The following is a 13,762-nucleotide window of genomic DNA, read 5'->3' on the forward strand; positions in this document are numbered from 1 at the left end:
CTCTCTCTCCTCGTTTGTGTAGTCTCTCTCTCTCTCTCTCTCTCTCCTTATATGTTGTCTCCCTCCCTCTGTCTCTCTCTCCTCGTCTATGTAGTTCTCCCTCCCTTACTCTCTCTCTCTCTTTCCCCTTGTCTGTTGTCTCTCTCCCCCTCTCTAAAGTTTATAAACGGCTTAAACAGTTTATCCGGCTTAGCCGGCTTGAGCCGGTTTGGCAAGGCTCAAGCCAAGCCGAGCCGAGCTCAAACCGTTAAGGCAAGTTCAAGCCTAAACCGAGCCGAGCCGAGCCGCTAAGCTGTTTTCAAGCCGGCTAAGCCAAACGGTTTAGGCTTGAGCCGAGCCGTTGCCGATCCCTAACTGGGAACTCTACCATATGCTCATGAGTAGCGATTGCGCCACGGCATGGAAGAGACTACGGGAGCCAAGACCACAAACACCCATCGAAGATCCCGAAACTTGGCACACATATACAGAGAGACTTTACCAAATCCCAAACCAACCACCCTTTCCAATGCCTTCCACACCCCGGCCTACCACGGGGACACTTTTCACGACCTCTAGGGTCATGAAGGTCATAAAGAAATTACAACATAGGAAGTCCATGGACCATACAGGATTGCGAGTAGAACACATTATATATGCGAGAGAGTGCCTAGCTCCCTTGCTAACTCTAATCTTCAATCGTGCCCTTGCGGAGGGTTTTCCACCACAGTGGACTATGAATACAGTGGCCCCCATACATAAAGGGGGGGACCCCATGGACCCAAATACATATAGGACCATTATGATAGGCCATACCCTTGCTAAGTTATATGGTGCAGTAATGGAAGCAGAGCTTAGCGACTACATGGAGACCCTAAACCTTCGTGCACCTGAACAAGCTGGCTTTAGACGAGCCTTTTCCACTATTGATCATATCTTCACACTTAGATGCCTAATTGACCAAACTAAGGCTTGCAAGAAGAAATTATATTGTTGTTTTGTGGACTTCCGCAAAGCCTTTGACACAGTCCCTAGAGAGCGGTTGTTTGATAGACTTAAAAGCTTGAGGATACCAGATGATATGGTATGGGCCATCTACACACTATATGAACAAGTGTCCGGGTGTGTCTGATGCCCAGGTGGCCTATCCAATCGTTTCACTAGCACTATTGGTGTAAAACAAGGTTGCCCCCTATCACCGACGCTTTTTGGGATCTACATTGATGAGATCACAGATTTTATTGCTCGTGAGGGAGGCACCGGAGTGGTCCTTGGGGATACGCAGGTTCGTATCTTGCTCTATGCGGATGACATAGTTTTGCTCTCTGAATCCGAACACGACCTACAGAGGCACCTTAATGCCTTAGATGACTTTTGTGTACAACAAGGATTGGTAGTGAATCTAGGGAAAACGAAAGTCCTTATCTTCCACACATCGGCCCAAGTTAGAGCTAAGTGTCACCTAACTATCTCCCATAGCCTAGTCGAGGTGGTTGAATCGTACGTCTATCTCGGAGTCACTTTTAGTGCCCGCTCAGGTAAATTTTCGATGACACAGGCAGCGAAGGATAGACTCACGAAAGGACATGCATCCCTCTCACTCCTAGAGAGACAATGCCACCAAGCACACTTTCAAGAGCCACGGACTAAAGGGTGGCTCTTTGACTCATTAGTGACCCCCTCCCTCATGTATGCATCAGCGGTTTGGGCTCCAGGATTACCATCCTTCATGTGGACGCAATTAGAAAGACCATTGGTGATGATGCTATCACGCCAACTCCGAAGCAAATCGACTGTACCACATGACATTATTAGGGCCGAGTTCACGTTACCCCCAATGCTAGTAGAGGCACTTTTTCAACTTGTAGTCTTCATTGATAGGATACATAGCCAACCACATGATAGAATATCTCATCAAGCCTTTAAGGCCTCTCGATCATTGTATGAGTCCGGCTATACTAGCTCATGGTATGGCATGATGGTGAGTTGGCTTCTTGCGAATGGTCTAGACATTAATAACCTACCTCCCCTTAGGTACAACCACACGAGTGATAACACCTTAATCTCTCATGAGAACCGCAATAAAGTAATACGCCAAGAAATATGGCAAATTTACACTCGGTGTAAATGGATCACCCCACTAGAGCCACTTCCATCTAAAATGTCGTACTATAAGAAACACTTCATGCACTTCTCTGAGTTAGGTTTTATCACGCGGCCAAAATATCTAGATGTATTCTTACCACATGCACTAAGGGTTGCCATTGGACAACTTAGAATATCATCTCACCAACTTGAGATTGAAAATGGCCGTACTAGTGGAGTCCCTAGGGAGGAAAGGATATGTAGGTTATGTCACATAGAGATAGAGGATGAGTACCACTTTACATGCAAGTGTCCAACCTATGCCGAGATAAGGGCAAAATACCAAGACATACTTGGTCCGTCTCCCACCCTCCCCAAACTATTAGATACTCTAGATATAAAGAAATTAGGCAAATACATTCTAGAGCTAAAACAACACAGAGAGAATAAATTACAAAATGATGACAATAATGTTGCTAATGATCACGAACATGTAACAAATGCAGTTTTTCAGGAACCTGAGGAGACAACGAATGCCGACACACTTGCACCACTCGGCCTTTCCATTGATGAGGCAGAAAACCAGAGAAGAACCAGACGTCCTCGGGTGCCGGGTTTCAAAGCAACTCGACGTGATGTGGAAGCAATATTGAAAATAAGGGAACGTGAGCTACACCGCCTAGAAGCCATGGCTAGGGCACTCTCTACATTGGAACCCACATCAAGACCCTTTGACCCCCCACTTCTTTTCGAGAGGCTTGGGTGGAAATAAAATTAGGCTTAGTGTATAGTCACTTTCGAGTATACTACATATTGTACACTACTAGAACTCTTTTAGTTTAAGTTCTATTTTTTTACTTAATTTTATTTTAGTTATGATGACTGGATAAATACTCTATTGTTGTAAACCAATTGTCTCATGGGCCAAATTTGGCCTTAGAAGACGTTAATACATCTTTCTTTCTTTCTTTCTTCTCTCTCTCTCCCTCTTTTTGACACTTTCTCTCTTTAATATATCTCTCTTTAGAAGACGTTAATATATATCTTTCTTTCTCTCTTTTTGACACTTTGAGGAAACTTTTGGAATCATGTGCAAAAATGTCCCGAAACATCGTTAGCAATACCTATTTCATTTGTCTTGATCAATGTCTCAAACTACGTTGTCGCGGTGTGTCGGATAGGACGGGACCACGGGGGTCTTGGACTAGGGAGTAAGAGGAGGGAGAGAAGCTTGGGAGTTCAACCGAGAAGGAAGAGAAAGATTAAGATTCAAGAGAATAAGATCTAAACAAGACAAGATACATTATGGAAAACACCACATCAATTACAGTCGTGGCCGTGTAGGCCGAATGTAAACCATCTAGATGAAATCCTAATCGGATAGGGGAAAAGAAGAAGAAGAAGACGAATGAAACCCCTAAAATGAGATCCTAAAACCCAAAATTTTGAAACCCTAATGGCAACCCAAATAAACCCAAAAAGTGGAAGCCCTTCAAAAGTGACCCCTCACTCCCTTTTATCGTAGTAAGGGGTGAGGCACATTACAAAAAGAAGTGGTGAAATCCCCTTTCTTTCAAAGGAGAGTATTTGACCCCGATCTTAGGAGGTGAGATTGATGGGTCTTAACTCCCTCTCCTCTCACCGACATACTCAATGCCCACTACTCCCTACACTCATCCTTCATGTGCCTCCCTCTAGTCTACAAAGTGCACATCACCTTTATACCTTTACATCTTACTTTTCCTCCTTACATTTGTCTATTATTCCTATGTTACAATTTTCCTAAGTTCATGTGCAATGTTACACATCTTGTTTTATTCCTCCCGCTAGGGTTTTCTCACCATGGCTGAAAATCCTCACGACAACGTTAGCCCGTTTGCAGCCTTGGACCTTTTGTGTCGTACTTTGTGTAGGCATCTTGTTGGCCAAGCATAATACAATTGCTCGCATTCAACACCGGAGCATGTAATAACTATCTTGGGTCTTTCAGTGTGAAAGGTCTCGCATAAAATGACTGGTTGCATTGAAAGTTAGGATCCATTCTAGTCATTCTTTTTCCTTTGTGATAACAAAATTGATCACCGGAACTTTGGCTAATTTGTTAACCATCATTAACTAGGCCCTTGCACCCACACAAGAACTTTGACCATCATTTTATTTTCTCTTCATGATTTTGAGGTTCTAAGCTATCAATATCAATGTATTGGATTTTTCTAGGTTTAACACTAAAGTGACGTTATGAGTGGGCGCTATTTTCAGCCAAACCAAATTCATGTGTAGGCAAATATATGTATATCCCTTGTGTCTTTCTTTGTCTCAACGCTACACAAACTAGAAACAAGGTGTTTCAAGCTAACTTCTCTCTATAGACATGGACTTTGACAATTCATTTTTTTCTCTATACAAAACAAGTGTGTTCTTAATATCTATATCAAATTTTAATATAGAAAATGACGATGATAAAGTGGCATTATATTGATCCCTTTATTGTAGAGTGTGCACTTAGTTTTTTGCAATCCAAGGTCATGAAGTCACCCTATAATGAAAGTTTATATTCTAACTAAGACAGGGTTGGTTGTCTACCTAAAACATGGGGGTCTTGAAACTCAAGGAAACATGGTCGAGAGAGAGAGAGTATGCAAAAGAGAGGTTTCATTATCATTAATAAAATGTGATTACAAAGGTAGATTAGTTACAAGCTCATTAGAGCCAACATGATCAAGGAGAGTGAGCAAATCAAGGAATGAGGGCCAAATGAGGCATGGTCTTCTTTTATAGGCCAAATATGGCTGTTGGGACTAGCCATTGGGATAGTCCCTTGGGATTGCCCATTGGAACTGGTTGTCCCAACCCAAGGGTGGCACTCCTTTTGGAATTGGAATTGGGATTCGTTCTTGTCTTGGGTCCCAATGCAGATTGGGACTAGGAGGGTGCATGGGACTATCCCAACTCATATTGGGATTACGTGGAATTGTCCCAACCTTGCATGTTCCTCCTCAAGCTTGTCCCAACTTCGATCGAGACTCCTTGGGTCTCTCCCAACTCGTTTTGGAACTTCTTGGGTTCATTCCAACTCACTTTAGAGCCGCATTCCGGTTGAGACTTTTGGGTGCACCACAAGGTTGATGGACTCAAAACAAGTTTCCATCATGCTACAATTAGATTATACAAGACATAGTGAGTTTCCACACAATGAGAAATGTTGATGTTTGTCGCCCAACTCTCAATCATTGGCAACAACACGTCACACATGGGGCTACAAATTTTTGTCTCAATTGTTGATTTTTAGATGCAAATCGTTTCGCAATTGAATAAATCAAGTTCACCTTCACAAGATATAGAAGGTAGAAGAATTAGGAGGAAAACAATCTTGAAGTGAAGCTACATTTAATGAATGCCTTGGTTTCTAAATAAAGTGAAAAATGTTGATGGTTTGACAATACATCGGTCAAACTAAATGTGTTTGGTTCTAAAATGTAAACACTTCTTGGTTTAACAAATAAATCTAATGTTTACAAGATATAGGTGGCAAAGGGTTGGGAGGAAAACAATGGACCTTCAAATGCGAAGAAAATCAATACATTGTCATTAGTTGCATAAATATTAAGTTAAGGAAGAAATGTAACACAAAGCATGAATAATAGTATATTTCCATACATATATCGGTGATATTTGCTCTTCCATTCTCTATTGGGGGTGTCATAAAAAGTCTCTTTCCATCTATGTAAAGTGACAATTGAGTAAAACCTTAAGGCAAATAAAAACAAAACCAATGTTCTCAAAAGTATGGTACGTGGATTAATTACAAAAAAGTTTGTGATCTCATTTATTCTACTTCATAGAAAATGACCTTACAAGTAGGAAGACAATTTGTTTGAACAAATAAATGTGTGAGAATTCCTTTCAATCATGCCAAGCACCACATATATTGTTGTATGACGGGCACCTTCATCTTTTGGTCATTTTTAAAATTACAAAAAAGCTTAAGATGACATAGAACACTGAAAATGCTTGCATGCCATTGAGTGGGCAATTAATTGTAAGAGCATGGTATATTGATGGGCAAAATGATGCTCATGTTGGTTCTCTACTTGAGAGATGGCCACCATCATGAATAGATACGGTATTTGGAGGATAAAACATTTTATGAAATCATGGGATTTGGACAAAATGCATTGTGTTCATATATACCTGATATCTAAAAGAAATGTTTTATTCTTTGTTTTCAGAAAAAATCAAATATTTCACAATATTTTGAAACAATGTCTACTTGCTCTTTTCACAAACTCGATTTCTTGTCATACAATTCATGATGGCTCTGTTCAAAATGCTCTTTGTTCATTCATGTAGGCTCTGAATGGTTCTCGCAAATCTTTGTTCAAAGGTTCTTTAAAACTGAGCACATCTCATGCTGACGCATTAAATACTATCAGATTTAATCATTCTAACTACTTTGGGAGACCCAACTCCTAAAGGTTATTTAGAATAAAGATTTCACCAGCCAAAACACTAGGACAAGGGAATAAAGAATTATTTTGATAACCAATATATTATAAGGAAAATCGTGCAAGCGGCAATCACAGCAGATAGAATTATAGTATCCTTTGACTTCTTTCGCTTTATGGCACCTGAAGAGATAAAAATTAGCTTTAATCACATTTCCTGACATATAACCGAAAGCTTTGCATGTAAACATCACATTCTAGAAATCTTATCTAATATTGCACATATAATCTGAAAGAGAGTCATAAAAAGCTGTCCCAGTTACAAAGTAGTATTATCTAAAATTGCATATATAACTTGTGAGATCACTTACCCAGTATGCCACGGATTGCAGGGAATTGATCACCTAAATGCTTCAGTCTCCCTTGCATATCTACAAACATACTCCTCTGTGATGACAAGGCTCCTCTTGTTATTTGTGCTTGATTGATTACCTCATCTAGCTGAAAATACATGAACCCACAAACTTACCACACATAACTAAACAGAAGAAGTTGGGAAAACTGCATTCCCATACCTGATTGATGTTTCCATAAATTGCAGATCTCTCTCTCAGCAAGCTTGCCTCTGGTGATAAGTTTCCTGATGCCTTTCAAATGGAGAATGTAACGAAAAATCCAGTGATGTAAATGCCACAAAGTTATCTAGGAATATAAGTACCTTAGAGTCACTAATATCATTGCGAACTGATGCCAGAAGTTCTGTGTGCTCTCGAATTGAATGTATATTACCTCTGGTTCTTTTGAACTCCTGTAATTTTGCAGATTTTATAGAGAAAATTTCTCTTTAGCTCCCTCTTGAATCTACACACGCATGCACACACACACATATCTAACTTCTCTGTATTATTTTGAAAAATTGTAAACAAGGATAAGACACCAAAATATCCCCAGCTCTTTGGATATCTTTAACCAGCATATTCCTATGTTTCGAAATTTTAGTTCCATTGCAGAGAGGTACTGCAATTTTTCAGAACTTACGAGGTATTGTTCTGCTTTTCCCTTTGAAACAATAAAACTGAATTGCAGAATTACAATAAAATCTGACTGACAATGTTTGGCTTTTAATGCATGTCATGATTCCCAAACTACATGATGGTAAGCATCAAGTGTTTACAATGCATTGCCTCACAAAGCATACACATAAAGCAAGTTCCAGAAGTTCCTTTGATTTCTTATTCCAGAGACAGAACAGGTAATAGAATTCACAAAAAATTCAACTCTATACAATGAAATATAACCTGATTAAACTCGTGAAGGATATCTCTATGTCGTGCAAGTTTTTGGGTCACTGATGTAGTTATAGCTCCTTCCGATGTGATTCGGCTCATGGAGTCATTAACAGCAAGCAACCTCTTCAGCAGAGACTCTATTTCAGCTTCCATAGACTTCCATGAAGCATCAGAATCGGATCTTCTTTCATTATATTCTGCATAGAAAAAAAGACTTACATTCATCATAGCCACTAATATTTTTCTACATTTTTTCTTATAGTTATCCCACATATGTACAGTCAAGTAGCTTTCCCTCTCCATGTCTTGCCTATCAATCTATCTTTCTTATAATTTCAATTTCAAATTGGGCTTCACATTAGAGTTCTATCTTACAATCTGACCCCACCATAGGTTTGCAGCTATTTATCTGGCCCTCTTTTAAATTTTGGACTGATATTGTAAAGCTGGTCTAGGGTTTCCGCGGCATATTTTATGTGTTTTAAGGGTTCCATGTTAGAGACTTTAGGTTTTTAAGTCATGTACAGTAATATTTTTAAGACTCTAATTGTATCCGATGACATATAGGATTTTACAAACAGTAATACATGATTACATGAGATGTCGTGTGTCCAACAAGAGAGAAAAATTGCACAGCATATTTACAAAACTAGAATCTTTTTTTGCATATAAAGAGAATTGATGCAGTTTCCAAGTTAAGAACTACTAGTGGAACCCATGTAAATAAACACTCAATAGCAATCAACTTAAGGTCATGCTATGTATAGCAGCCAAGAAAATATAGTGTTGCAGAAACCAATATGATAGATTCCAATGCGATCATTGATTCTCTTCTAGAAGCATACACACACAAATCTGAGTCCTATTTAAATAATTTCAAAGTCTGTATGTCTAACTCAGAGCCTGTTAAGCAAAAGCCAAGTGCAGTGGATACAAATTCTGAGGATAAATGTAATTTTGATGCTACACAATATGCTCACAAAGGACTAGAAAATCCTTTTTATTTCACACTTAATTCTGCTCCATTACCGATAAAACTTTCTAGAAGGCATTACCAAGAATAAAAAACTCTCATCTAAAAATGTTTAGGAGGTGAACTCTAAAAAGAGATGTAGGTTATGCAACTGAAATGCAAGATGACTGATCAATCAATAAGCACGGACATTACAAAAGTGATGGCAAGTCCAGAAAAATGTGAGAAATACACAAGACAGGTTAGGTGAATAGGCAAGGCAGGGAAATGAAACATGTTTGATGCAGTACAAGAGTAAAAGGAAAGAAAATGTATCTGATGACAAGCGTTGATCTGCTGGAGGTCAATCATTACATGATCCTCTCCACATTCTACATTTCTCTATATTCTCCATCAAGCTTCATATTCAAACATTTATCAAATCTTCTGCATCAAGCTTCACATATTCCAAATCTTCTTCATCAATATCCGAACATTTATCTGGTCACTTTCGTCAAGCTTTACAATATTTTCACTAATCTTCTCCATTAAGCTTCGAAAATCGAGCATAGAGCATTTATATAGCATTTAAAACTCTTTTTTTATTTTCTTCACCAAGTTTAATAGATCAAACATTTCTCTAATCTAAATACTCGAGCTTCGCAGATCAAGCAGAACACGGCTGCTTAACAATTCAAGGGAAAAGTTACAAGGAAAAACTGTCACTAAGATCAACCAGAATCTTGGATAAAAACTGATTTTCTCCTCAAAGCTAACAGATCAAAGGTCTCTCTGTTTCTTTCATTAATGTTTACTCATCAATTTATCAATCTTTGCAGATGAAACACAGGAATGCTATTTTACGATTCTGGGGCAAAAAGATACCCGAAAAACACGTTTTTTTCTTCACTGAGCTTAAAAGATCAAAGGTTTCTTTAATTGTCTTCTTCATCAAGCTTCCCAGATGAAGCACTAGTACCTAACAATTTCAAAAGTAAAAATCGACAAGAAACAATAAACGATTTCCTTCACTCGTTTCTTATCCCATGAGATTGATTCCTAAGAATTCAGAAGCAACCATCTACTATTAAAAAACTTGGCATTCTCTTATTTGATCGCCATACAAAAATAATACCAAGATCAAACAGAAAATAGACTATCACCGATGAATTTGAAGGCGTGAGGTGTGAGATAAATAGATAGATAGATTATATTATCGCCTTCGGAGGTCAAATATGACCTATGAGAGAGGGAGAGAGGGAGAGAGAAAGAGAGAGATACAGGCGACAAGGGATGAGAGAGAGAGAGAGAGAGAGATACTGACTGCCATTGACGAGTGTAGAGGAAAGCTTGGCGTAAGAGGAAAGCTTGAGGTCGAGATCGCCTTCTATCTTTCTCGCTTCTCTGCGGAGGTCTTCCCAGCCTGAGACCTCCATACCCCTGCTATGACTGTGCACAGATCTGAATCACGTGAACAGAAAAGCATCAACATACAGAAGAAGACAAGAACGAGAACGAGAACAACAACTCGCCATAGCCATGGCCATGGCCATGGCCATCGCTAGGCAATCTTCTGGTGAAATTCTGAAGACTACCCCCCACCAAGGGTTTCCAAAATTCGAACGCCTACCCCTCTAAATGTGAGGTCTCCCATATCCATTTCCTCTCTCTTCTCGTTAAGGCAAGCAGGTGTAGCAATCGGCAACAATGAACCAAACCGAACCGCGAAACCGTGCCTTAATGGTTTAAATGGTGTTAACAATCAAACTCAACTTCTCGTGTGTGGGAACACACTCTAGGTTACTCAAGTGTGTGACCACCCCACCTCCTTGTATAGTAACTAGTGTGTCATAGAAGTTAATATCCTATGACACATATTCTTTAAGTAGTTAAAACTCGAACTCTTTCTCCAGAGGCAACTCTAGTGAGAGAACCTAGAGAGAAGGTGACTAAATAAGCACCTTCTCCTTCTCTTTGTAAGGATGGTTTTTTTTGTTTTTTTCCCTTGTAATACAATTTTTTCTGTAATCTCTCTCTCTCTCTCTCTCCCAGTTCTTCCGCTGCACATAATCCCTCTGATTCTTTACATGGTATCAAAGTGCATGGTAGCTTGATCCAAGCCCATCGCCTTTAAGTGTGTTGTGCCCAAGCCCACATTCAGAAAGAACCGATTGATCACTATAGCAACAATCTGCACAGTTCGTATCAAAGAGAAGAAGAAGTTCGACAATGAACACTCATATGGGAAGCGCTCTTCCTACCGAGAAGCTCGACAGAAATAACTTTGCATCTTGGGAGTACAAGATACACCAATACCTTGTCGGCCAAGGCTATTGAAGTTATATCAAGGGAGCACAAGAATTGCAACCCAACCCAACACATATCGACTACCTAGCTTGGGAGCAAGTCGTGAGTCGTGTGTTGTACTACCTTGCATCATCTGTCCATGATCACATGCTTGGCTACATCTAAGAGGCCAAAACGCCGAAGGAGGCGTCGGGAAACCTCAAGAAGATTTTCGCGACCAACACGATCGCAAGAAAGCTTCAACTCTGTCAAGAGTTGAACGACATACAACAGAGGGACATGTCAATCGGCAGCCACACCTCGAAGATCAAGGAGCTATGTGATGCCCTCAGGTCAATCAATGTTAGCATTGACGACGATGAAATGGTGCAAATTTGCCTAAGATGCTTAACACCTTGGTTCGGAGCCATTCGGTCGGCAGTCCTCGCGAGGGAGAATCCTCCCTCCTTCGATCTCTAGTCGATGTTGTTGGTCGAGGAGAATCATGTTCAAACAAGAAGCAATGCGCAAGAAGGACACATGCTCTATTCGAACTTTGATGGAAGAAGAGGACAAGGTCGTGGGAGAAGAGGCCGATTTGGCCAAGGCTGACACAACCAAAGCAACCCCGAGAACATACTTCTACTACCGACAAGACGCTTTGAACGTGTGAGGCGGAGCGTTCAGAAGAAGGGGGAGCAACCATACCGGACCCAACCGACAAAACAATCCTGCCTAATGCGGATACCGTGGTAAACTCAACCACTAAGAAGCAAAGTGTCGGAAAAAGAAGAGTGAGTTGAACTCTACAATCCGACAACTCCGACTACGAAAATGGTGGCGGAATGTTCGTGATGAGGCATAGAATGAACTCGATGGCAGCCTCCAACCCGATCAACACCTCCAAACCATAAGATGTATGGTTTGTCGACTCGGGTTCATCCAACCACGTGAAATCCCACGAGGATTGGTTCAAGGAGCTACGAAAGCCCGAACAACCCGACTATGTGGAAACTGGGGATGACACAATTTACCCCGTTCAGCATGTCGGCAATGTCCCATTTGGGGAAAAAGGCAACCAAACCTACATCAAAGACCTACAATAACGAATAATTTGGTCTCAGTTGACCAAATAGACGAACAAGGGATGCAAGTCTGCTTCAACGATGGAGGATGCTTCATCGAAAAAGAAGGTTGACTTATCGCTCGTGGTTGGAGAGAAGGTCGGATGTTCATCCTCGACTCTCATGAGATGAAATTGGCAAGGTATGCCAAGGGCCAGAGAGCCAACACTGACATAGAGTTGTGGCACAAGAGGATAGGCCACATCAACCTCCAAAAGCTCAAGGGAATGTAGTTGAAAGGAGTCATCATCAGACTCTCGACTTTTACCGAAAAGGAAATTGTAGGCATGTGCGAAGCTTGTCAATTCGGCAAACAACATCGACAACCGTTCTCAAAGGAGAGGAATGTAAGCAAATGGATCCTGTATGTAATACATTCAGAATCCAGATGTATGGGGACTAGCCCAGACCGCAACATTCAGTGGTTGCTGGTACTACGTAACGTTCATCGATGACTTCTCAAGACATACCTGGATTTATCCAATGCTCTCGCACTTCTAGAAATTCAAGAACGAAGTCGAAAAGGCAACCAATCATCATGTACGATGCCTTCAATCAGACAACAACAAAGAATACTTCTCCGATGCCTTCAATCAGACAACAACAAAGAATACTTCTCCGATGCCTTTACCACATACCTTCGACAAGAAGGAATCCGGTGGGAGTTTACTTGCCGACACACACCTCAGTAGAACAGAGTAGCCGAATGCAAGCCCCGACACATACTCGAGGTGGCAAGGGCAATGATGAACGAGAAACATTTGCCAAAATCATATTGGGCTAAAGTGGCGAATACGACGGTCTATCTAATGAATCGTTGCACAACATCAGGAGTGCACGATGTTGCCCCCTGCGAAAAGTTCTATCAAAAGAAACTGGATCTATCCCACGTCAGGATATTTAGTTCAATAGCATATGTACATATTCCCGATGAGAAGCGGCAAAAGCTCAATCCCAAGTCGGAGAAATGTATACTCGTAGGGTACTCACTTGAGCAAAAAGGGTATAAGTGCTTCAATCCTTCCACCAAGAAGGTACGAGTGAGTCAGGATGTCGCATTCAACGAGTCGGCATCCTGGTATACAGTCGAATCAGCCCATCCGACACAGTCAAAACCGAGTTCAAAACATATGCGGAGGAGGAGGATCGACCGAGGCTCACATTAGAGGAAAGTCCAATCTCAACCAGGTTGAGTGGACCACAAGAACCTCCAAGCGACCAAAGCACATCACAGTCGAGTCCGAAACAGGACAATGGAAAGGCCAAAATGCTCGAGTACGAAGACTCAAATGGAAATGAATCGACTCACTCACCTGATAGTGAGTATGGTGGACTAGATATGCCCATCATGAGGACAACAGGAGAACCACGTCGCTCCACCCGAGAAAAGAACGTAGTCAGCTGATTCGGCTACAACAACTACATGGCATATCATTATGCATTCATGATGAAGGTGGCGACAGTCTGAGAACCGGAAACCTTTTCCAAAGCCACGAAGGATCCTAGATGGGTCGAAGCGATGAATGAGGAGATGCAAGGACTCTCCAAGAATGAGACATGGGATCTCGTCCCTTCTTCACACCACCAAAAGGCAATTAGATG

At 41.0% G+C, this 13,762-nt stretch overlaps 1 protein-coding gene and 1 long non-coding RNA gene across 2 annotated transcripts; both read right to left on the minus strand.

The window, feature by feature from the left end:
* Window positions 1-6,263: 6,263 nt before the first annotated feature.
* GOS12 (golgi snare 12) lies at window positions 6,264-10,327 on the minus strand. Its single transcript, XM_087318046.1, has 6 exons — window positions 10,075-10,327; window positions 7,808-7,995; window positions 7,228-7,317; window positions 7,085-7,156; window positions 6,881-7,010; window positions 6,264-6,692 (listed from the first exon to the last, which is right to left on the minus strand). Exons 1-6 carry the CDS (start codon window positions 10,184-10,186, stop codon window positions 6,595-6,597), a joined length of 690 nt encoding a protein of 229 aa, XP_087174172.1. The 5' UTR covers window positions 10,187-10,327; the 3' UTR covers window positions 6,264-6,594.
* On the minus strand, window positions 8,114-9,933 carry LOC147865258 (uncharacterized). Its single transcript, XR_015529638.1, has 2 exons — window positions 9,597-9,933; window positions 8,114-9,564 (listed from the first exon to the last, which is right to left on the minus strand). It is a non-coding gene; the product is annotated as an uncharacterized LOC147865258 (long non-coding RNA).
* Window positions 10,328-13,762: the final 3,435 nt, after the last annotated feature.

The sequence above is a fragment of the Azolla caroliniana genome, unplaced genomic scaffold (genome assembly GCF_043228905.1).
Source record: "Azolla caroliniana isolate FFs.n. ecotype wild unplaced genomic scaffold, voAzoCaro1.0.p SCAF_4, whole genome shotgun sequence".
NCBI classification, from domain to species: domain Eukaryota; kingdom Viridiplantae; phylum Streptophyta; class Polypodiopsida; order Salviniales; family Salviniaceae; genus Azolla; species Azolla caroliniana.

What these genes read in the sequence shown, in the direction of transcription:
- GOS12 (XM_087318046.1), bottom strand. Translation starts at nt 10,186, where the DNA reads ATGGAGGTCTCAGGCTGGGAAGACCTCCGCAGAGAAGCGAGAAAGATA. An exon ending in CTCTACACTCGTCAATGGCA is followed by an intron (nt 7,996 to 10,074) that starts GTCAGTATCTCT and finishes TTTTCTATGCAG; the next exon opens with AATATAATGAAAGAAGATCC. An exon ending in TCCTTCACGAGTTTAATCAG is followed by an intron (nt 7,318 to 7,807) that starts GTTATATTTCAT and finishes GCAAAATTACAG; the next exon opens with GAGTTCAAAAGAACCAGAGG.